Raw genomic sequence first — 24,358 nt, forward strand, 5'->3', positions numbered from 1 at the left:
AGCATGTTAGTTTGTGGGATTGTATTTTGAGATGTTTTTGCTACATGTGTGGAACACCAACAATTCCATAAAATAATGACAGGGTCTTGAAGGACAGTACATGGAAAAAAAACTGAAATAGTAACAACATCATAAGGACTGCTTTTGTGAGACTTACAGTTAAGGTAGAGTATTTCTGAGAAAGTTAGCTGCAGCTACTTAGTCTGCAAAGCAAATGTAGTAAAGTTAAAACAATTTTAAAACCATGTTTACAAAAGAACTCTTAAACCCAAACTAAATCCCACTCATAATCACCAACCCCATGCATAAGGTAAATAGTCCCCTTATATTTCCTCAGGTAGAATATTTAGGCTACTCTATGATTTGTGAAGGATTTCTGCTTAGTAGTGGCTGTGAGCTATACTGGAAAGCCTGGTTAATTTGTTGGCGAAATTCACCAATTAACGTTGGAACATATAGGCCCTAGAGTTTTTCCATATTGAGTTCTGTGGCTTTCATACATTTCAAGTCAGTCCACGCGGAAGGCAATTTGTAGCAGCTGTTAAAATAATCCAATTAATTTTCCTGCCATTGGCCAAAATGTTAACTGTAGGGCATGTCCATAACGCATATAGTAGGTCTATTTCTGGGGCGGAAGCAGTATGGAGTAAGAAGCAAGGCAGCGATACATCCGACAAGCCAAGGCTTCTAAACAGAGTATTAGAGAACTTGCATGGCCTTGTGATCCAATCAATTGCGGGTTGCAATTATGCAACTATATTATAGGCCTTCATGTCTGGAAGGTTAACTCCTAAATTATCATACCTGGGGCTACCCGGAGCCTACCTTTGCAGGACGCTGCCAAGGCTGCCCAATGACATTGTGGCAAACACTGCCATTTAAAGGGGAAGTGGGGCCTGTCAGGACCCTGCTCCCACAACATGGAGAATTCGGGTGTTGACCAGGAGAATCGGTGCTTCTCCCAGAGTTCTTCAGGCCAAACTCGGAGAGTTCCCAGGTATGTAAATTATGTTTGACCTGTTTTTTTATGAATGCCTATTCTCAACTTTTGCCCTTCCAAATAAAGGAACTAAATCCGGACTTAATCCTCTTGGCAGCTAAATCTGTAAACAATAGGAGAGAGATTGGACTTTAAATAATAATTTGATAAAACTGACCATTTGAATAAATATTGCCAGTGAACGGGTGACATTTTGAACATACAACTCGTACGAGCTTTTAGTTAACCTAATCCCCAAGTAATCCATGTAATGGTGTGCCTATTTGTGTAGAATGCTGGGTTGTTTTATTGAACTTCCCATTTGTAGGCCCTCTGACTTTCCCAAGATTTATTTAAACTTTGTAATTTTATCCTATGTAGTTAAAATCTCCAAGAAGCAGATTTATTAGACAAGAATAGAACCAGTAGCGTACCTAGCGTGGGGCGGGGGGGGGCGGTCCGCACCGGGTGCCCCTCATCAGGGGGGTGCCAGTTTGCTGGCACCCGGCACCCCTCCAGAGACGGACAGTAATGTCCGCCGCTGGAGAAGCAGGCTCGCAAGGGAGCGGTATCGGAAGTCTTTAACAGACCTCCGGCTCCCTTGAGTGATTGAGTGTGGATTAGTGTATATGTGTGGATTGGTATATATTTGTGGATTGGTATATATGTGTGGATTGGTATATATGTGTGGATTGGTATATGTGTGGATGGGTATGTGTGTGGATGGGTATGTGTGTGGATGGGTATGTGTGTGGATGGGTATGTCTGTGGATTGGTATATGTGTGGATTGATATGCGTGTGGATTGGTGTGCTTGTGGATTGGTGTGCGTGTGGATTGGTGTGCGTGTGGATTGGTGTACGTGTGGATTGGTATATGTGTGGTTTGGTAAGTGTGTGGATTGGTAAGTGTGTGAGAGTGATGGGTGTTATGCTGTACCATTTCCAATGAATTTTTCATTATATAATTATGCTCTAAAGTACATCATAACTCCCATCACTCTATACTGTTCCATACAGTGGCAGAGCTGGGAGACAGAGGCCTTGCACCCCCACCACAGGACTCCTGAAAGGTAAGTGAACTTCAAAGAGGGAGAAGGTAGATAGTTAGGAGGGGGTAGATAGGGAGAATGGGTGAGATGGGGGATAGGGGTAGATAGGGCAGAAGGGAGTGAGAAGGGGTAGATAGGGCAATCATACTCCTATCATGCCAAGTCTGCGAGTATATCCTGGAATCTGGGTATGCCTGGGCATGATAAGAGTGTGATTTCTGTTGACAATTATATATATATATATATATATATATATAATATACAAACCAAAGGGAGCGGCTGCACACTCAGAAATATTGTTAATATACACAGGTTTTTATTTGCCCGGGTGCTCCAAAAATAGCCAGATATATGTTACCAAAGAAAAAATGGGCACTCACGGGTCTTTGCCTTGAGAAAGGACCGGAGGTGGTCCGAAACATTGGCCGTGCTGATTGAAATAAACTACTGCAAAGACCCGTGAGTGCCCATTTTTCTTTGGTTACATAAATATATTTAATTGTTTTGTCCTATTTTGGTGTGTTACTTACTTTAAATAAAAGTGTTAGATTTTTTTTATGGTGTGGGGGGGTCATATTCGGTTTCGGCCAGGTAAATGCTGCATTTTCGGTTTCAGTCCAGAATTCGTTTTGGGGCATCCCTAAGCCAGACAATGAAGTGGTAGGCCTACACCACATCAATGTTTGGCTTAGTATATAGTGATAGGAGTTATGCTGCACTATTACCAATGTCTGGCTCAATGTATAGTGATAGGGATTACGCTGTACCACCGTCAATGTCTGCCTCAGTAAATAGTGATAGGTGTTATGCTCTACCACCTTCAATGTCTGCCTCAGTATATAATAATAACAGTAATGCTGTACCACCTTCAGTGTCTGCGCCAGTATATAACGAAGCTATATAACAAAGCTATGCAGTTTTAAAGTGTGTGTGTGGGGGGGTGCCACATACAGGATCCGCCCCAGGTGCCAAATACTCTAGGTACGCCCCTGAATAGAATATCATCCACAAATGCTCACTGAGTTTACCTAAGAGGGTTTGTGAGGACATTATTAACCTTAGCAGTGGTTCCACTGCCAAATTTAACAGTATGGGTGACAGCCCAGTCTTACCCACCTCTCCAAATGAAATGGCCCTACATCCAAACCATTTATTGCACGATACGTGTTATATTCTATATATAGATTACAGATTAATTTAAAAAAGGGTTTGCCAAAATAACAAGATTTCAAGATCCTAAAACGATAGGGCCAGACTGAATCCATTTGACATAATCCTGTCTTAAGCAATAGTATTATTCTAGCCCTCGTTAATATATTAACAAGAATTCATTCAAATAAAATCATTATATAATGAGTAGGAGTTATGGATAAAGTATCCAATCTATTCTTATGATAGAAATTGTGTACCTACAGTGGTGTGAAAAAGATAGTACACCCTCTTTGAATTCTATGGTTTTACATATCAAGACATAATAACAATCATCTGTCCCTTATCAAGTCTAAAAATTAGGTAATTACAACCGGGGACATTTTGTTTTTAAATTGGCAAATGGTAAATTTACCATTTTTCTTCAAACTAAATATGCAGTGTATTTGGTATGTAGTTATGAAGTGATTGTATGATATACCGTATTGGCTCGGATATAGGCCGCCCCCGTATATAGGCCGCACCCTAAAAGTTTGGTGCTTTTTTAAAGAAAAAGTTTTTTTCTTTAAAAAAGCACCAAAAAAAAAACATGCTGCCACTCTGCCCCCCCTCCCGAGATATGCTGCCACTGTCGTCCCTCCCCGAAATATATGCTACCACTGTCCCCCCCCCGAGATATGCTGCCACTGTCCTCCCTCCCCGAGATATGCTACCACTGTCCTCCTCCCCCCCCGATATGCTACCACTGTCCTCCTCCTCCCCCCCCGATATGCTACCACTGTCCTCCTCCTCCCCCCCGAGATATGCTGCCACTGTCCTCCTCTACTATTCAAGAAATTGCATCTTGCTTTTGAGATAAGCTAACTGGGAAGTAATTAGTTAGGTCACTAAAATTAGCTATGCACATACAAAACATTTCCTAAATCTGATTAAAAAACGATTTGCTACAAGCAGTTTATGATGGATAAATGGTACTCAAAATTCCAATCTCCCTTATCAACACAGAGCTAAAGATCCTTGCAAAAATCCTGGCAACTAGACTACAACCGCTAATCCCGGGTCTGATTCACTTGGATCAGGTTGGGTTTGTCCCGGGCAGGGAGGCCAGGGACAACACCATTGGGGTCCTGGACCTCTTGGCCCATGTCTGCGATCGGGGGGTCCGTCTCTGCTGGTCTCCATGGACGCGGAGAAAGCATTTAATAGGGTGGCATGGCCCTTCTTGTTTGGTGTTCTACAAAAATTAGGAATTGGCAGCCTTTTTTTTAAACCTTATTACGTCTCTATACACCCACCCACGACAAAGATTAAGGTTAATGGGACCTTTTCTAAACCGTTGCCGATTTCCAATGGTACTAGGCAGGGCTGCCCCCTTTCCCCCCTGCTTTTTAATCTCTCGTTGGAGCCTTTGGCCAAGCCCTACATGCTGACAACGTTATTAAAGGTATTGAGGTGGGAGATGCCTCTCACAAATTATCTATATACGCAAATGATCTTTTATTTTCTCTATCAGACCATCTGAAATCCCTAGAGCAGGTTGTCTCAGCGCTAAACCTTTTCCATTCGGTTTCCAACTTTAAAGTAAATATGCAGAAATCAGAGTTACTCGGCCTTAATATTTCTTCTTCCTCGCAGAGATTAGAAAGATTAGACGTAAATTCCCCTTTCGTTGGCAACTTACCGTCATACCATATATGGTGGGAGTGTACACTGATCCGTCCTTTTTGGGGGAAGGTAGAGGAGGTCATCAGAGAGGTGGCTTACCCTGAGATCAGGCTCAACCCTGAATTAGTTATGTTACAGCACACTTCACTGTCCTTCAGAACATACAAGCGATCACTTACCGTTCACCTAATTAATGCGGCCAGAACCACTATACCCAGATTTTGGAGATCAGACAAGGCGCCTCCTGTGGAGGCTTGGATACGACAGGTTATATACACATGCAATATGGAAGATTTAGTTATGACAGCTAAAGGACAGAGCTATAAAAACGATCTTAAATGGCTTCTTTGGAATCAATCTCTCTCGTCTCCCAGATTTACATCCATTTTACAGCGCCAGCCACCACCAATATTATAGTTTAGATATCCACCATGTTTTGCTGAACTCGTGCATAAATCGGTCCACTCTGCCCGGACTCCTCGACCTCAGTTCGAGATTGGAAATGCACCCTCTGCTAGTTGTCTTATTATATACTGCTTTACCGACATTTGATCTGCCGTGCTGCCTGCTGGGTGGGGGAGATTTCATACCAAGCTGCCTTTTTGCTCCTTTTAATCTCCCCCTTTGTTTTTTCTTTTTTATGTTTCTCCCCTTGTTTGTTTTCTTTTTGATATACAAGTGCCCGTACTTAATTACTGTGATATATAATGGATCTTAGTGTCTGTTGGGTTTGTATTGAACTGTACAGTCACTTGGGAGATATCTCTCCTCCTCCTCTGTTCACTGGATACGGGGTACTGCTCTGTTATATTGTACTGTTGTTACTTTCGGCTGTTCATTTCACTGTGCTACTTACATCTAAGCCACAATGAATGTCCTCATGTAATCCTTACGTGGTAATGTACTGCACATACCTTCCATGACATATAATCCACATTTCAATATGTTTTATCTGGATATGTTTGTGCTGCATCTCTGAATGTGCTTTGTTGTACAACTGTGACTATACTTCATTGTACTATTATAAATAAAAGAGACTTGAACAAAAAGCTTTTAAAAAAAAATTGTTACTCAAAGTTGGAAGCGAGACAGGCCTACTTCTATTGTATGTATTTAATGGAAGCGTAGTCACCACTAACACCAGAGAGCTTCTGTTGCGGAAAGTCCTTGGTTGGTCCAGTAATGAATAGGTCAGGGGCATCCAACCTGCGGCCCTCCAGCTGCTGCAGAACTACATCTCCCATACTCCTCAGTCAGCCCCTTAGCTGAAAGAGCATTATGGGAGATGTAGTCCTGCAGCAGCTGGAGGGCCGCTGGTTGGACGCCCCTGGAATAGGTCAATGGACAGTTTAGCCCCACTAAATAAGAATGTATATCAAAGAATGCTTTAAAATGCATTCTTCCAAAATGGAAAAGAGAGCACTTAATTGATGTAGGAGTTGCAGCCCCCTGCGGTCTAATGACACTGGTGGGCTGCTTTGAAGTGAAGCATGAAGCCATAACATATCCTGTTGGTTTATTCATTACTCCACTCATTATTCTATTGTGATTAAATTAAAATAACACCAGAGCTACCCCTGTCACATCACTTTAGAGAAAGCAGTGTATCTTTGGGCAGGACCTAGACAGGAACGATGTTCCCTTGACCATAGATGAATCTAGGGGTTGTTCCAAGGTATGTTGAACACCTGTGTATGCTAGCAGGGGGTGATATGTAACCAAATATTGGTGTCCAACACATGGTCCACTCACATCCCTCCTATGTCTAGGGTTACCACCTGTCCAGGTTTTACCTGGACAGTCCAGGAATAATAAAGAAGTATGTCCAGGGTCCCAGATTTACCTCTTCATGTCCCAGGAATTCTGCAAGTGGGAGCAATCAAAGTAAACTAGGTCACAGAGTGACCTCTGATGAGGTTGAGCACAGGTACTGCAATCAAAAATGCAGAGCAGTGGAGTTCTGCCTGCTGATGTTCTGTGGTCAGCTGCAGTGGGGATCAAAGTGAAAAGAGGCAGAAGTAGTTTCTCTCATGCTTCCAGAATAAGAGAAGTAATAAGAATAGTTAAAAAATACAATTGATCTATAACAAAATGAACCCCAGTGGTGTCACCAAGACATATAAGAGGTACTGCCTGGTTACAAGTGATCCCTGAGGTCTTTAAAACCCCCAAAGAAATATAAAAAATCACAACGTAAAGGAGCATTTTTCTTTTTTTAAAAACTACTCAGAGGATGTTCCTGAACATAAATCATGGTTTGGGGCTTTTTTTTCATTTGTGGGGCCCAACCTGTGGAACAGAGGTGAGATTGCAAAAATGTTTGCTGTTTTTAGTACTAAAGGACAAACAAGCTGTATCAAAAGAAATAGGATGGGTAGAGTTAACATGGAAAAAGGGAATCACAATTGAACAATGGCAAATAAAAAAGCACCAGTCACTCGGGGGTGCTGGCAATGAAAGTTTAAAAGGAAGCTAGTGATGTGCCACCACACTATCCAATGTCACATACTCTTCACAAAAAGATTTCTTTCATTTTAGCAGTGGAGTCACTAAATTCTATTGTTTGGGATATTTTAATTACGGACATTAAATGTATATAATCGTTCCAGTCCAACCAAGGGATTTGACAGCTACGTCATGCTTGATACCGTATTAAACTAACGCAGAGACCATTCGTTAAAATTCAGAGTACTTTATTCAGTTGCGAAGGACATAAAAGAATACTTGTCTTTTGCAGCCACTAAAGAAGCCACCTCCACGTGGCACGCAAATTGTGTCATAATGAAACCAGACAGACCAGCGGGTTAAAGAGCTGGTTTGTTCGGATTACTGGCCTTACGTCACCGCACGCTCATTCACTCTACCGGCTATCTGACACCGCACTCTGCTATTGGATGAGAACTCAAAGAGGGCTGGGCTTATCTACAATTTTCTTTTGACAGGAGTGAGCCACCGGGACACACCCCGAGCCTTTCGGCGAATCGGTAGACATTGGAGGCGGGGCATTGTGGGGGTATGGTAAAGCTTCTTAGACAGGCCTGTCCTCGTTGCCTCTACTATCCGACCCATTCGGCACCAAGTGTCTGACTCCTGACTCCAGCAGCATGGCTTACATCATCGAGCAGAGGGCCCAGGCCAATAGCCTGGAATACCGGCTCTTCTTCAGTAAGTTATTGCCACCTGGGACACGCAGTGTGTGCCGGGAGCCTTATTATTGTGGTTTCTGTTCACAGGGCATTGTGTGGGAAAGGCCCATGGCAGGTGAACAGTGTAGGGGGTTACTTATACTGGCATGATCCAAAGACATGCTCTACAAGACACATGTCCCCGATGATATCGATTAAGGGGGCACATGGTCCATGTGGCTGTAGGGGTTAATGAAATTCAGTGAGCAAAGAACTACATGTGTTGATGGGTATATTTTTATGTATACAAAAATGCCAACAGATGCGGTTGGTGCTTTGCAATTTGAATACAACACAGAACCAGTAAAATGAGTGCATCTGGTATGAATCCTTTAGCACTGCCCTGAAGAGCTTACCAAGTGCCAGGAGTAACAAGGTAAACTGTTTTTTCCAAGTACAGCAAGATGTTCAAGTTCTTCCTGATTTTCATTGACAGAGAGGAGTGACAGAAGAGTGATATTTGGGTGAGGTGGTACAGGTAACTTTTTGACTAGCATCCTGATAAGATAATGGATGAACATTTGTTGACATGAGCAAAGTTCGAGGTCTGTAGATCACTTTATTAACTTATTCATGGGTGACATCTGACATATTTAAAGGGACATTCCACACTTTTTTTATTATTATTTTATATATATATAATTAGTGCCATCATATTCTGGAGCACTGTGCAAGGGCGTATTCTAGCTGAGAGACCCCTTTACCTTTACACAGTAGTCTCCTTGCAAATGCAAATATTCTGCAGAATACACCCATATGCCATGCCTTGTGTGTGGTATATTCATGGCCAGTCACTGGCTTGGCTGACATTTGTGGGGGGTCTAACAAGCAGCCAATACGTAGCAAGAATTGTTGGACCATGAATGAGGCCGGTAGCTGCTGCTTCTACCTAGAAAGCATGTTAAAGAAAGTTGAGTTGGAGAGGTTGTCAGGGACATTAAACTTTAATGGTGCTCTATTGGATAAAACAATGTCTGGTAGTTGGCTTCTTATCCTTAAAGTGTATTTGCCACATATTACATTTTACATTACAATATACGCATTTATTTGTAGTTGCTGTCTTTGCTGGCTCTGTAAGTGTGGTGTGTGAGTAATGAGAGCTAGCAATAGCTAGTCTTGGTCACAGCTCTAAGTGTCCACCAGGTAAAACAGTCCACAAATAAGTAATCTCTGAAACAATTACACTGATTGAAGAAAAAAAAGCATATGCTCTAGATAATCCTCATTCATCTGCTGTAATAGCAATTGTATACCCCCTAGGTTTGGGTACTCTAAATTGTGGAAATTATTTGTGGAATTAAACCTTACACAACAACCTTCATTAAGAAAACCATTAAGCCTAGAATATTCAGTATATGACTTGCAATATATAACTATATATATATATATTAAACCCATTGTACAACGCTATTGAATTTGATGGAGCTATATAAAACAATAAATAATATATATATATATATATATATATATATATATATATATATATATATGACACCTTTTCGTTCCTGGTTCCGATGGAGTTCCAATATATTTCTAGTCTGTAAGCTCTATCTGCAAACTGATTTATTACGATTGTAATTTAGCTATTCCTTTTGTACAAGTTCTACAAACAGGGCGACATTTGGCACTCCACATATTATGACGCACCTAAGCAATAGTTGGTATTGTACCTTGGACTGGTTAGAACAATATTTTTTTATATACTATGTTGCTATAGATAACAATATGTGTGAGTAGGGATTTCAACTCTAGAGAGGTAATTTCCCCCATAAGCAAATGGTACGCGCTTAAAGACAGAATGATTCGCGTGTCTGATTATTGTATGTTGGGCGGTGTCGCTGCATGGTTTCATTTACACCTTTTGTCAATGCTCTCAGTGCTTGGTATATATGTGTTATCTTATAAAGTTCACTAGGCAATGTTCCAGATGAAGATAAATAGCTGAGTGAACAGGGTTATAACATAGTGCTGTCACAGATATCTGTGAATCACCAAAAACACCTTGATCAATTAATTAAACAGAAACAAATTGCACCCTTCAACCGGAATAGCTACAATGCGAAAGTAAGTTACCGTAGGAGTCTGGAACAGTCCTAAAATAGAGCACAAGTATAGAAATAGATAAAGAAAAAAAAAGAAAAATTGAAGAGACTTATTTTGTATTGTGTGTTAATCCCTCTTATTCTTATTTTCAATATGTCAGTCCTCAGTATTCTGAAAAATCTAAATTAGAATAAAAGGAAAAAAGCCATAGGGCATAATGAAGGTACAGCTTCCCGCTTTTAATTTTCCACACTAGTTATTGTTAACTGGCACAACGGAGCAGATCTGCCGGCCTACCACTTGGCGCTTGTAAATCCTCAAACTAAAGTTCGTTTGTAGATCCCTGCCGGCAACTCTTACGCAGAGAATGTTCCGTCCGAATTGGCGCCGTGGCAGAAATCCCAGAGTTAGTGATTGCTCACAAGAATAGGCCTTTGCGTTGAACACATTAACTCTACTTCCTGAGGTCCCCCCAATACGATGTAAGTCTCTTTCATTTTTCTATTTTCTTTTATTTTTTCATCTATTTCTATATTTTTAAGACCTTTTTATGACTGTTCCTGATTGCTACAAAGTAAACTGCCCCCATTACTTTCTTTTGCATTGTAGCCATTGCAGTCCTCTAGTGCCATGTTCTTTCTGCTCTCCGTAGGACAGGAATTTGTGAGTTTGAAAATATGTGATTTATTATCAATATTGTACAATAGCGTGATTTAATTCTCTTTTAATGCAGTTATCGCACAGTTTACAGTTTTTTTTATCTACAACCTTTTCCTCCTACCTTTTTATAATTTCATGTCCCAAGTATGAAAATTACCTTTTTTGAACATTTTCTTTTTACCTTTTGATTACGTTGAAGAAGATTACAGTGAATTTTATTGAGTTGAAACTTTTCTCCTTTCTTACTTCATTCTGGATTATGAAATGCTTTTAAATTCTCCTTGACTGTGGATACCGCAATATCTGTGAGCTATCATTCGATAAGCCTATGCTTTCACCCGATGGGAAGCAGGATCTGCATCTGGTGGCTTTATCCACATAGAATAGCGTGCAGAAGTTGGGTGCTTCTACCAATGGTTGCCTTTTATCAAAGCTTAACATGAAGAGGGCAGACGCTCTCCTCATAGCCAACCTTTCTCAGCTCTGGGACCAGTGTGTGAACACACTTCCTTCCTCTCATTGGTTGTTTTGTGTAATATTAGTTTTGTATTTGCTATTTTGTCTCGACATTTCATCATATACACTTTAATGGGCTGCAGCATGATAGATTTGATGCAGTCAAGATACAAACAGGTTTGTGGTCACCTTAAGTTATAGAGCATAATTTAAACTGAACCATCTAGAATGATGAAGCTTATAGGAGAGGTAGGATGAGAACAAGCAGAAGCCACTGTCTGAGAGCTAAGTGTGACAAAGTGAATAGTCAACTGCATCAACAGATCCAGAAGAATTAATAATATACAGTAGTGTTGGTGAAATAAAAGTACAGTGCCAATGAAACATTGTGAATCAAAAAGTTATATACCATATGGCGCGCTGGGCATAAGAAGATGCTCTTTATAACAAGGCTATATTGTGAAATGAATATGCCCATAGAATGAGTTTGGAAGATCTCAAGCAAAGTTGAAAATTTAGCGAATACACTTTTTTTTATTCATTAGAGGTACCAAATAATCTGCTAAGGATTTTGGACCAAAGAATGTTGGCATGGGAGGACAGCAGAGGTCAACCCACTATAATAGACCCTCCTATTATAATAGATCAGTACGTATTGGTTTGAACATTTCTCAAAGGGTTCATATGAGATCATTTTTTTCCGTCAATTACTGGTGTAATTTCTTAATCCATTTTAAAGAAAGAGATATGAATCACTTGGGTTTCCTTAGATGCCGTTGATACCTGCTTTTTTAGTACAGTGGAAATAGAGAAAGAACAAATGTGCAGTTCAAAAACTTATGAAACAAGAATCCAATGAATTTCCTGGTCTTTCCATCTGTTGAATTGGAAAAAGGTTAATTAAAAAAAAAAGCCCAAAACACTTTGGATGAAAGTTAAATACATGGATTTACAAAAATTTTTTATGAATGTGTGTTCCATTTGATCATCAGGTAATCGGTGTATTTTAGGATTGGACAAGAAACTCTTGGCTCTAGCTGTTTAATCCTCATGGGTGTGATTTGGCTATATATATATATATATATATATATATATATATATATATTGCATATTTTTATCAAATCTTATGTTAGAACTACACCATTTGTTCTGAGCTAACTGTATTCCCTTGGCCGTAACTTCAGTCTCTGCTGTGAGGCTGACTCAGCTAGTTGGTGCAACCTCCTAATGAAGGAGCATCTAAATTACCTGCTTTAAGTTTCATAGTTTAGCAATTCTAATGAGCGGGAGCAGATGTGATATCGCATTAGAAGGAGTGTTGGTATGGGGTTGATAGATGTGACTACAGAATCACAGGACTAATTAACACCACAAGATGATAGGTGCACTCTGGCTTGTAATTTCTTGTCTAACGTCATAATTGGTGTCCTAGTTTTAAGCAGGTTGAGCAGGCTGACAGGACCGATTTTGTTAGCTATTTGTGTGTGCAGTATGCATATTGTATAGCATTGAAAGGCAGTGTAACTAATTTTGACCCCAGTAGTGACCCTAAGAACGTGGGAGAGATGGGTTACTGCTATGTACTGTGGCGGACTCTCTCCCTTAAGGAAGCAATAACGTTAGTTATAACCATGGGCTAATGAGAAAATTTGTTTATGTTGGCAGCTCTCTGCCTTAATTTGTTGCATGCCAACTTTTTCTTAAGACTTAAAATGTCATAGTGGATCAAGATGCTTAAAATGAACAGTCGTGCCCTTCTTTGATCAATTTACAGAATTACAGCAAAGCAGAATATCTACCCCTTTAGCGTGGCAGCACGTTCTTCTAAGTATGCTAATGTTTTAGTGACATGGATAAGTCACTCTAGGGCAGAGCCCTGCGCGGGACGGCTTTTTTTAATCCCGCTCCCGCTGATTTTTTTGCGCACTCCCGCAATGTGGGTGTTCTGCTCCCGCCACATTTGTGGCCAATCACGCCCACCTCCTTACCTGAACTGCAGAGTTCCTGCGCAGTCCCGCAAGGCTGCCTTCTCGCTGCTCCCTGACAGCGTCTCTTCTCTTGCTCCGCCCAGGAACAAGGCGGAGTCATGGGAAGTGACGTCACATCACGTAACTCCATTTTGTTCCTGGGCAGAGCAAGAGAGGAGACACTGTAAGGGAACAGCGAGAAGGCAGCCTTGCGGGACTGCGCGGGATTACCGGGACCCGCAGGTACAGTGCCTGACCGTCCGCTCCCGTCTGCAGCACCAGCAAGACCGCCCGCAAGTTTTTTCCCGCGAGTCCCGCCTCCCAATGCAGTTCTCTACTCTAGGGTTCAGTGTTGCCACTAGGGAAGACTGAACGTGGATGCTTGCACAGCCATAGGCTACAACCAATTTAAAAGGCATCCGGGGTTAGAGCAGGAAAAGAGATAATGCTTTAACAGATACCACATTGTACTGGAGGCAATAATTGCATCTTTAAAATCTGTGGCTCAGTTTAGTTACATTTCTTTGTATAGCAATATATCTTCCCATCTGCGGTGAATGGTGGTTTATACATGTACTTCACATAGCTTCTAAAATGTAGGTTTTTTTGTATTTCTAAATAAAATAAATCATACTCTTCCTATATGACATGGAAGAATAATTGTGTTGTAACTACTACTTACCTTTTTATGTCCATATGCTTGCTTAATTTAAACCTATTTTTATTTACCCTTCAAAGGTAAAAAAACAAAAAAAATAAACCACAAGAGGCAAACCAGAGTACAACTCAAACCTATGTTTCTGATATAAAAAAGTATCACATCTCTGTTAATATGGATGTTGAATACATCTGCAGGTTTGTTTATGTGACTGTTCCCCAGAGCCGTAGCTAGCTCGTTTTGCGCCTAAGGCAAGAACAGAAAATTGTGTCCTCCCCCCACTCTATTGTAGATAAATAAATGGCAAGGCGAATAATTATATTAGAACTATTTCTTTCAGTTAAATAAGAGTCATAAAGATGTCTAACATTTATATAGTAGGTATAAAAATTGCTCTCAGTATTAATCTTTATTTATCTACCTTGTATTCAGACTCTGTATTGAAAAATGAAAGTGGTTTTTCATGGCATTTCATCCCTCAGAGATGTAACCATAATCGAATAATTCGGGGGGGGGGAATATAGTGCAATGACGTTTGGTAAATAAAAATGTATAACTTTCACTCACGTTATAAGTGTGAGTGTTCATAGAGGGTTATCTCTTTTAGTTGTATACTTCTATGTTCATCAAGATAATATAAAAGTGCCTTCAATATCTGAGAATACATGAAAACAACAGTTATTCAAATTATATATTAGATTGGGTATCCATAAATCCACAAACATATGTAACCATAAGGCACGCAAAAATCCTCAGATGATGTCAAGAGTCCAGAGATCTAAAACGTCAATCAGCATAAATAATACATTCCCATGAGATTGTTAATCATTAAAAACATATAGTGTAAAAAATGGCAACATTGCTTAACGGTAACAAAATAATGAGCAAGAGCTGCTAACAAAAGCAAAACATGCAAATATGGGAGAAATATTTAATATGAATAATACATAGCACCTAAAACACAGAAGCCATCAAATGAATTAGGAAAAAGGCAAGAATCAGATATGTTATCTAAATAATGGAAAATGCAGTAAATCAATGAACAAATAATGGAAATGCAGTTAAAAACATACAAAATGATCAATATTATTAGTTGTGCTCTACAGATTCTATCCCGCCTTTCACCTTTCCAATCCTTCCTCAACACTGGGGTAGACTAGCCTTCCTCTGTCACTGTTCCTCAGTGATTTAATCCAAACTACTTGCGGTTGGATAATGTAATATTCATTTATTTCTGATCCGTATCTGAAATGTTCCATTATTGATTTTATTTTTTTGGAGGGTTGTGCTTTTAGGTGCAAACAAGGAATGACTGGAGTTGTCTTTCTAGCTGAATCAACCCTGACATTTCTAATAATGCATTTCTTTTTTTAAAGATAAGTCCACTGTTCATTCATATACTTTTTTTCACTACGTGACTAAAATTTTTATGGCAAATCCTATACTTTCTCACTGTTTTCTAGTTCATGCATTCCGCGTGGAGAAACATGGCTTGGGGAAATTCAATTGGAGCTTTCGCCCCCTCTGCCGACAAAGATTCCAACTTTGACAATTTGACCTCTGTAACATAGAATATGCTCTTGATGATTTTTTTTTTTTTTTTTTTTTTTAATGTAAACGGATGCCAGCTTTGGTCCAATCTGTCCCTTAGAAGCCACCCAGTTCAATAGCACAGTGCCTTTTGTTGTGCAATGTGTTGCCTCGTGACCTTCTACCCGCAGAAGAAAAAAGCAATCTGCTCTTTTAATCACTTGATAGGATTTTCTCCTAAAAATAACTTTTTCATCTTGACCATTAAGGAGATAGTTTTGTGCTGTGCAAAATCATTTACCCTGTTCTAAAAATATGAATCTATATGCATATATATATATATATATATATATATATATATATATATATATATATATATATATATATATATATATATATATACGGTATATATATATATATTATTTTTTGCATATATAATATGTAATGTGCAGTTCTTATATAGAGTGATAAGGAAGGGTAAAAGTAAGTAAGGGATATCTCTGTAGTCCACATAAAGGCTTGTTTATAACAATCTGATAAAATGTTATAATAATACAGTAAGGAATGCAGGCAAGTGTAAAAGTGCCATGAACAATTTGCTAGATACAGGTAAAGTTGGAGAATTAGCTGGCCTGGAATTAACAAGGTACAGGTCCCTAGAAAGTTATTGTGGACCGATGAGTATATTGTAAATATGAATATTTAGTGTTTAATACAAGGTGAAAAGGGTCATGTAATTACTGGTATTGAGTAGAGGATTAGTTTTCTATGACAACCTTCTCTTGTAGAGCGTTGTTGTCTAAAGAAGTTAGTTTTTTTTTTATATTGTGCTAATGAGATTCAAGGTTGGAAATTTGAAACTAGAGTCTGCTGTGGCTGTATGCAAGACAAAAGTATTTTTTCTATAAAGTATATCTGATAAAGGGAATTGTAAAAAAGGGCTGTGGCTCTTTATGTCATGTCTTTCCCAAGATTTGCTCAGAAACCTTTAAGCAGAGATGTCCATTTTGTGTATACGTGGATGTATAATTTGGAAAGGGGTAAAGTATCAATGGAGAAAAATCTAAGAAACATACGATTTGAAGACAATCACTCCTCAAGATTGTAAGCTTGCGAGCAGGGCTCTCTCCACCTAATGTATCGGTTTGTCTTAGTCTGTCAATTCTCGTCTCGTCATACCCCTTGAATTTATGTATTGTATAGTGCGCTGCGTAAATTGTTGGCGCTATGTAAATAAAAGATGATAATAATAATAATAATTTCGCCCATCTAGTCTGTCAATTTTCCCTGTTTTAAAGACCCCAATCTTTATTTGGTCCTTGGCCTTCTCCTATATGTAGAATAAGTGCTTTGATGATTTTCTTCTTGTGAGTTATAAGTATTTTGATGTGGCTTCCCATGTGGTCTTCGCTTTGTAGACTTCTCTCTCTTTGCCATTTTATCATATCATATGGCTTTGGTGGGAAGGTTGGCCTTAAATTATGGAACTCAGCCTTCGTGTGGCATCTGAAATGCATGCCTTTTTAAAGCTTTATAGTGTTTTTTTGTTGTTGTTGTTTTAGCATCAGCACCTTTGTGCCCCAGAGGCATCATGGTCCTGAAGACAGAGTCCAATGGTGTGTGACTGACCTTGTATACATTTATTGATTTAATTTTCCAATAAAGTTTGTTAGTTGACTCATATATTGGACAACTGCTTATTGCTAATTTATTGAATATACTTTAGTACATTATACATACTCACCAACATTAGGTGATTATTGTGTTAATGTTCAATTCTCATTAAAAAAAAAAAACTCTTCATAATTAAAGTGGATGGCATATGAACTGGGAATATTTGTAGAACAATAAACTTTTTTTTTTTTTGGTCCCAAAGCTCCATCATATCCTGCTTTGTTGCCGCTGGGGGTGTCTTTTCAGTGCACAGATAGACCTCTGGAGATGCCACACATCACTGTACTTTAAGCAGCATTTATAAAACCCAAGATAAAAAGAAGCTGTCGCCTATTCAACCTTTTAGCGTTATAAAATGCATTCATTAAAATGCTTATAGCTTGTTGTTCAGTTAATGAAACTGTCTTACGTTGTCCTGAAGGGGTAAAATGAAATATACAATGTGTTAGTATTTTTTCAGGGAGCGCTTCATCGTCATGTGACACAAGTAGCTGAATAAACCTTCAGAAAATGCATTAAAATAGCAAATGCGCAAAAGTTTATTAGCGTAAAATGGCACAGTGAATTTTTTCACTTATGCACCAAGGTCTAATTGTATGACATTTTGTCCGATATACAATGTATTTAGTTATTTCTAACTTGGCTATTGGCTATAATGAATGTGCTCTGTGTTGTCAAGGTAGCTTATTTTTACTTATAATTAGAGAATTTTCATTAAGAGACATTCTTTTAGTGGCTAGCCGTACATCTTTACCCGGGAGACCGGGTCATTTCCAAAACACTTAATTAACAAGCTTCAGGTCAGATTTTTCATGTAGATCATCATATGACTATTCTAGTAGAAAAAGTAATTTGTTTAATCTCATTTTTTAAATGGCGTATGATTGTTGTGATTCATATGCTCACCATCTATCTTTCATAGACCTACATTAAAAAGCTAAATGACGTATGATACTGCTATGTCACGTACAGTATGGCTAACTGCATTTCAGTACTTGCCCCTTATAGATGTATTTCTAATCGCACTGCCACAACTTTTATCTTCTCAAAAATGTATTGATGGGTATTCTTCAGGAATTATCATTTTGTCTTGCAGAGGACTGCAAGGGACAATACATCTCTCCATTCCACGACATCCCTCTTTATGCAGATGAAGCCGAGGTGAGTGGTCTATGTAGATCTGAAGCAAATATATTAGAAAAAAGACTTGGTTTTATGTTACTCATCTATATGGCATATTATATAGCGTCTTTTTTTTTTAAATCAGTCTATCATTAGTTTAGTTTTAAATGAAATTTAATAGAAGGTTCCTAAACTTTTGATGTTACGTAAATCATAAATCATCATGAAGTTGATGAATCTGCTCAAAGCCAAACTATATAAGTGGATGTAGCTCCACCCACATATGAAGTATGTAATAAGAGGGAGGGGTCAGATTACAATATAGTGTGCATCCTTTAGTTCTCCCTTACACCAATGTTCATTATTTTCTGTTTCTTTTTTTGTTCGTTATACGGGTAATTGCTTTGATCAGTCAGATACAAGACCATATGAACCGCAGATTGTAAATATTAATGAAATTGTTGTAGATGCTGTTTTAGGGGGAAGTATTATTGGATGGGGTTGACATGATACCAAAGGGAATTCCTAAATTTTATCTTCAGTTTGTTTTGATGGTTTTCCTTGTTAATATAATTAGCATAATTCTGTTAAATCTGGGATAGGTTTGGCAGTTATTACAGCCTGATAATGTCAATTACAGTGATAAGACTGGGCCCTCTTTTCAGCGCATATACTGTATTTTTTTCCCATTTTTTAGAGAAGATCCTAGAGCTAAAAAGATGCAGGAATACACAACAATGTATTCCCTGTGTATTAAGAAAAATATGGGGAATGGTAACATCATTACTGGCTGAAGTATCCTCAGGGTTATTCTCAATTTCAGAGGGATACAAGTTCCATTACTGCCTCCTCTGGCATTTAGAGGGTAAACAATATCAATGTGGGTATTGATCCAGCAAAAAAAAAAACATCAATCAAGATGGTTTTCAGATAAGAAAGCTTTGATATGTCCAATGTCAGACCTCATCACAAGACTGAAATGCGATGGATACATCAGAAAAAAGTGTGACCCTTGCACAGAATTTAATCTTCATTTCTCTACCGTGTGACACATTTTATCCTCTCTGCTTCAGTATCTGTGCATGCTTATTTGCAGCTTCTTTGATTTTTGATAAGTACTAAATGGATAAAACATTATGAGGAATTCATTGTAATATGCGGGTTTATTTGCTTAACATGGTAGAAAGCACACTTCAAAGCCAAACCTCTTCCAGTGTGGCATGCAACCCCCCCCAAACTTACCGGTACTACTGACTCCCCCGGTGTGTTGTCCAGGCAGCTTGTAGACGTCTACGCGATTCACGTAGGCAACTTCCACTGCAGCCGGAAGGAGGTTGCGGTTAGCGGCGGGGGTTGTCTGCGTCCATCGCGCATACACCCTCCGACTGTCAGAGAGTGCCCCGGTGCGGGGAGCTCTCCTCTCTGACAGTCGGGGAAGGTCTGCGCGATGGACGCAGACAACCCCCGCTGCTAACCGCAACCTCCTTCCGGCTGCAGCGGAAGTTGTCTACGTGAATCGAGTAGACGTCTACAAGCTGCCCGGACAGCACACCGGGGGAGTCAGAAGTACCGGTAAGTTTGGGGGGGGTTACCAGACAGGAGGATCCAGGTCCGCTGCAGCGCTCTATTTGAGGTCTGATTATAAGACGACACAGATTACGATACGAGGGGTATTTTTCAGATCATTTGATCATTGTCTTATAATCGAGCAAATACGGTATTTCTAACTGAAATGCTTCTTTTACTAAAATACAGGTATGAAAATAGCCCTGTGCAAACTTGAAACCATGTATTTAGTCCACCACTGTTTATCCTTAGATCATATCATACATATCACTACCATCCTTAGTGTTGATATGGAATTGTGGGTTATAGAAGCTAATGGTGACGTTCTTATATTTGGCCACCAAAACAAAAATAAGTATAAGGGGCGTTTCTTATGGTGTATTACTTACTCTTGATGTGAATGCAGAAAGTACAGAATGCAAATAAGTGTGCAGCTGCTGTAGTGATGCTTGGGTAAAAGAGCTGGGGGTGCTTTGTCTTTAAAACCACTATAGTTTTTAAGCGTAGCTAGAACTGACTAGTTTGAAAACTGATTTGGAAGCGTACTTGTCACATTAAAGCAGTTTGACAATGGTCAGGCTGATCTGTACCTTTTATTTTCAATGTTGCTGTCTGTTTTCCTTAGCAATACTTTACACTAGAGTGAAATCAATGTTTCAGTTAAAATACTTAATTAGTGGTTCTTGTGTTTAAACTGGGAATGTGAGTAAATGTGTAGGAGGTAGACAAGGAGTGTTTCGCAATCAAGATACTTAGATAACGAGTAGAAAATCGTATTAGGAACCTTTATTGTGAACTTAATAGATTTTAACTTTTTATTCGGTGTACATAGGTTGTTTTTTTTTTTTTTTCTCATCGCACAGGAGAATATTTCATAAAACCCATGAATGTCAGTGCAGGGCTAAAGCAAATACATATTGTAACTAAACTTTATATTGGAAACTAAACTTCAAAGATGCCAGGTGGTAGCCTAGTTGGTCAAGAGAGGTAGGACTAGATAGTCAAATGTAATCTCAGTGCCTCTCCTTTGGCTGGAGATGCAAAACGGAACAAGGCACCTTCAAACACATTTGGTGGAGCTGTAATATGATTGAATATTCCTGGGAAACTGTATTTGCTATGATTGCAGAACTCATAGATATTGACATTATACCTACTCCGCATAAGGCACTTCTTCATTTGGATTTAATAAGAAAGCGTTAGCAGTTCACTACTTAATAGCCATGAAGATTGTTATTGCTAGGAAATGGCTTCAATGTGAGACTATAAAAATCGAGCATGTTAGAAATCCGATAGAACAGCAATGCTTGATGGAACGAGGTTACTTCCAAGCCCAGTTGAGATCTCATAAATTTCATGAAATTTGGAAGCCATGGCTGGGGAAATCCAATATAGTACATTAAACAGGTCCAATTTAATAACTACAGCAATGTAGATTTAAGCTGTATGAAAGGGTGGGATGAATGCCACTTGCTAGTATCTGTTGAATTTAATCAGGATCTAACCTGGTGGATTTTCATGTTTGGATTTAATTTAATTTGTGATTTATTCTTTTTGATCAAATGTCCCATGTATGCACTTTTGTATTTTTATATGTTAATAATTTTTTTTATTTTTATTTTTAAAGAGAGGTAGGACTAGCACACAGGCATAACTAGCTGCATGCTGCATTGTCCCTACTCCCTTGCACATAAAGAGATACAATTGTTTCTCTAAAGACCTAGAAATCTGTAATACTCAGACTTTCAGGGTCCCTGGAAGACCTTCCAGGTTTGATTTAAGCTACCATTCCCCCAAAACAGTATCTTCATATCAGTAATATACACATGTTTTTTTTGGAACATATCATCACGACACAAATATATCTTTCCATACATGTAGCATTCCATGGTTAGAAGTGCAGGGGCTGTTTTTCCTTTTGATTGTAACTTAGGTTCTTACACCTTTTGAATACCTCACCTGACTCCTTCTCTTCTGGTGACTCAGGTTTTTCATGTCAGTGGCATGGGCAAGACATCTGTTTGTTAAAGACAGAACCCAGCTGTGAAAAGCTCCCGCTATTTGTTCTTTTTCACGTAACATCATGACATAGTTCTTTGGAAGGCTAAAACTTTTAAACATCAGGCAAACATTGACTACATGGTAGTGTAATGGATATACAAAATCTGAAATTAATGTTATTCAGTGTTTTAGACCCTCTGTTTAAGTACCATACTAGCCTATGGTTACTGACTACTAGTCATGTTCTTTACATATTTAAAGGGATGTTGTGACAGCCCATCTGTTTGTCTCATATGTAATTGTGGCCCCATTTATGTTTTCATGTATTGCACCTCTATCCCTTTGTCTTACCCCCTCCACCAAAGGAGTATATTCACCAACTATCACAAGGATTAACGGCTCATGAACCCTGTGTTCCCCTTGTGCTAGTCGGGTTCCCTTTCCCACCTTCTCGGTACATGACCGGGACCTATAGCCGCAAATTCATGGAATTGTACAGCGGCTAGGAACCGCAGCGATGTCTGCCGACAATTGGCACTGCGTCGCTAAGCACAACCATTTTCCCACCACATCACTATTTTAGAGTTACGCTATGCTTGTGGTGGGCAACACTCGGAGGTGGTTATGTAGAGGGAGCTCATTTGAGAACCCTGATTTTATTACCCATCTGGGGTTTTCCTGGCCTGAACTCTGGCCCTGCTACTACGCAGGCTATTCCCTGGAACGTTCCCAACAATGTCCCTCAGGGCCCCGATGTCTGATCAAGTCGCTTTTTGAAACATAACATCCTTGGACCATCAGGATCACCCACGAAATAGTGACTCTATAGGGTGGGCATTGGTGGCCATAAAACTGTATGGAGGCGCTGGGCCGTCTGGGATTATACCCCTGATCCAATTAGGTTGTGTGTATAAATGTCTGTGCTGTTCCCAATAAACTTAGTTCTGTTTGTATCTACACTAAGTATCGACTAGTGCTTGTCGGGACTTACCCGCAGGACAGTCCTATGCCATTCCATGCCCTCTGAGGTCTACTGCAGTGGGGCCCACTCCAGTGACCTCGTTGACCCGCAAAAAATCTTCTAAGGTAGCTGGTACCACCTTCCAACCCCTCTACCTCGCGGACTGCGTGCCTCTCTGGCTGACCGCGCAGTCACGTGATTGCAACTCACGCGTGCACGATGACGTGCATATACGATCTCTAGTGACCTCAATTACCTCGTTTTCATTACAGGTTACCTATATTAGCTCTGTACCTTCACTTTCTCAGTACCCTTGGTTGGTATCTGATTTGACTCCATTCCTGTTGACCTGGCTTGTTTTGACTTGGCTTCTGGATTCTGATTCAGCTCTGATATATTGTCAGCTGGTTCTGGCACGTTTGTCCACGTCTCCTGCCTTCAGTTCACACTGTATTGTCAACTGAGGCCTGGCCTAACCTGCTTTACAGGATCCACTCCTACAAGCATTACAGTGCTTGGGTGAACAAAAAAGGTTAATCCCTTGAGAAATTGAGCTTTTAGCGGCAAGGAAGATTTCTGTGGCGGAGTTACTTAGTCAGACTACGCGTCTCTGTCACAAAACTTTATTAAAGAAATAATATACCATCTAAAGTGCATTGCTGAAGGGCCTAAAAGAACATCCTCCACATTTTTCAATATCCCATTCAACAACAATATTTGCAAATTCATGAAGATCTTTATCTGGTGTTGCTTGTAAAAGCAGGGATAAGGTTGTCAATTTAGTTTTGGCTGTTGCAAGCCTCCTAATTTTGCTGATTTGGTTCCCCCTGGATGCACGTAAATTGCATTTCATGTTAGCTGTAACTTGAAGATGGATGCGGAAATGTTTTCATTTCACCCAGAAAATATTCATTCCCCATAAAACGTTCGTTTTTTTGTTAACATTATTGTAACTCTTTTTTATTCAGTGGAAGTTTTGTCGGAATGATAGATATTTGACTAACACTATGTACTTCGCTTGTAGCTGCTGAAATGTAAATCCTTTTTCAAGGTCTTTCAATGTCAAATAGTCACATTTTTGCACTTAGTTGAAGCTCACATACAATGATACATTTTGTTTATTAACAAATCACTGGCATAGTCCATGACATGATGCAGATCATTTATGAGAGTTTAATAAGAATATTAAGGAAAAACTTTCATTATGAAAGATGCTTGTGTCATCGTTCATATTTTATAATATAAAACAACATGTATATTGTTCTTTTATTGATTAGTTAATACCAGCTTACAAATAATCAGAAATGATCATACACCTACATTCAGCACCTTTTCTGAGAGATTTTTTTGCTGCTTTCACTGCGTTCCTCCATTGTTTACTTAATACCTGGCATTTCTTATCTCTGTCTAATGATTTACTGGGCTTTATTGTGAAAGACCTTTTAAAAAGATAGTTCTTTGACCCATATTTCTAACTCTATAATGTGATTATATGTGGTAATATAAGTATATAGGGGTTAAAAGGAATATCAGGGGGGCAGAGTGGCATATAGGGGTTAAAAGGAATATCAGGAAGGCAGAGTGGCATATAGGGGTTAAAAGGAATATCAGGGAGGCAGAGTGGCATATAGGGTTTAAAAGGAATATCAGGGAGGCGGAGTGGCATATAGGGTTTAAAAGGAATATCAGGGA

The 24,358-nt window shown here is 39.3% G+C and overlaps 1 protein-coding gene across 1 annotated transcript in view; it reads left to right on the plus strand.

The window, feature by feature from the left end:
• The first annotated feature begins 7,849 nt into the window (after nucleotides 1-7,849).
• Nucleotides 7,850-24,358, plus strand: part of PPA1 (inorganic pyrophosphatase 1) — a 37,394-nt gene continuing 20,885 nt past the window's right edge. The window contains exons 1-2 of the mRNA XM_053450069.1: nucleotides 7,850-8,008; nucleotides 18,113-18,177. Coding sequence (XP_053306044.1) covers nucleotides 7,948-8,008; nucleotides 18,113-18,177 — 126 coding nt within the window. The 5' untranslated portion in view covers nucleotides 7,850-7,947. The remainder of the gene's footprint in view (nucleotides 8,009-18,112; nucleotides 18,178-24,358) is intronic.

The sequence above is a fragment of the Spea bombifrons genome, chromosome 11, assembly GCF_027358695.1.
Source record: "Spea bombifrons isolate aSpeBom1 chromosome 11, aSpeBom1.2.pri, whole genome shotgun sequence".
Lineage (NCBI taxonomy): Eukaryota > Metazoa > Chordata > Amphibia > Anura > Pelobatidae > Spea > Spea bombifrons.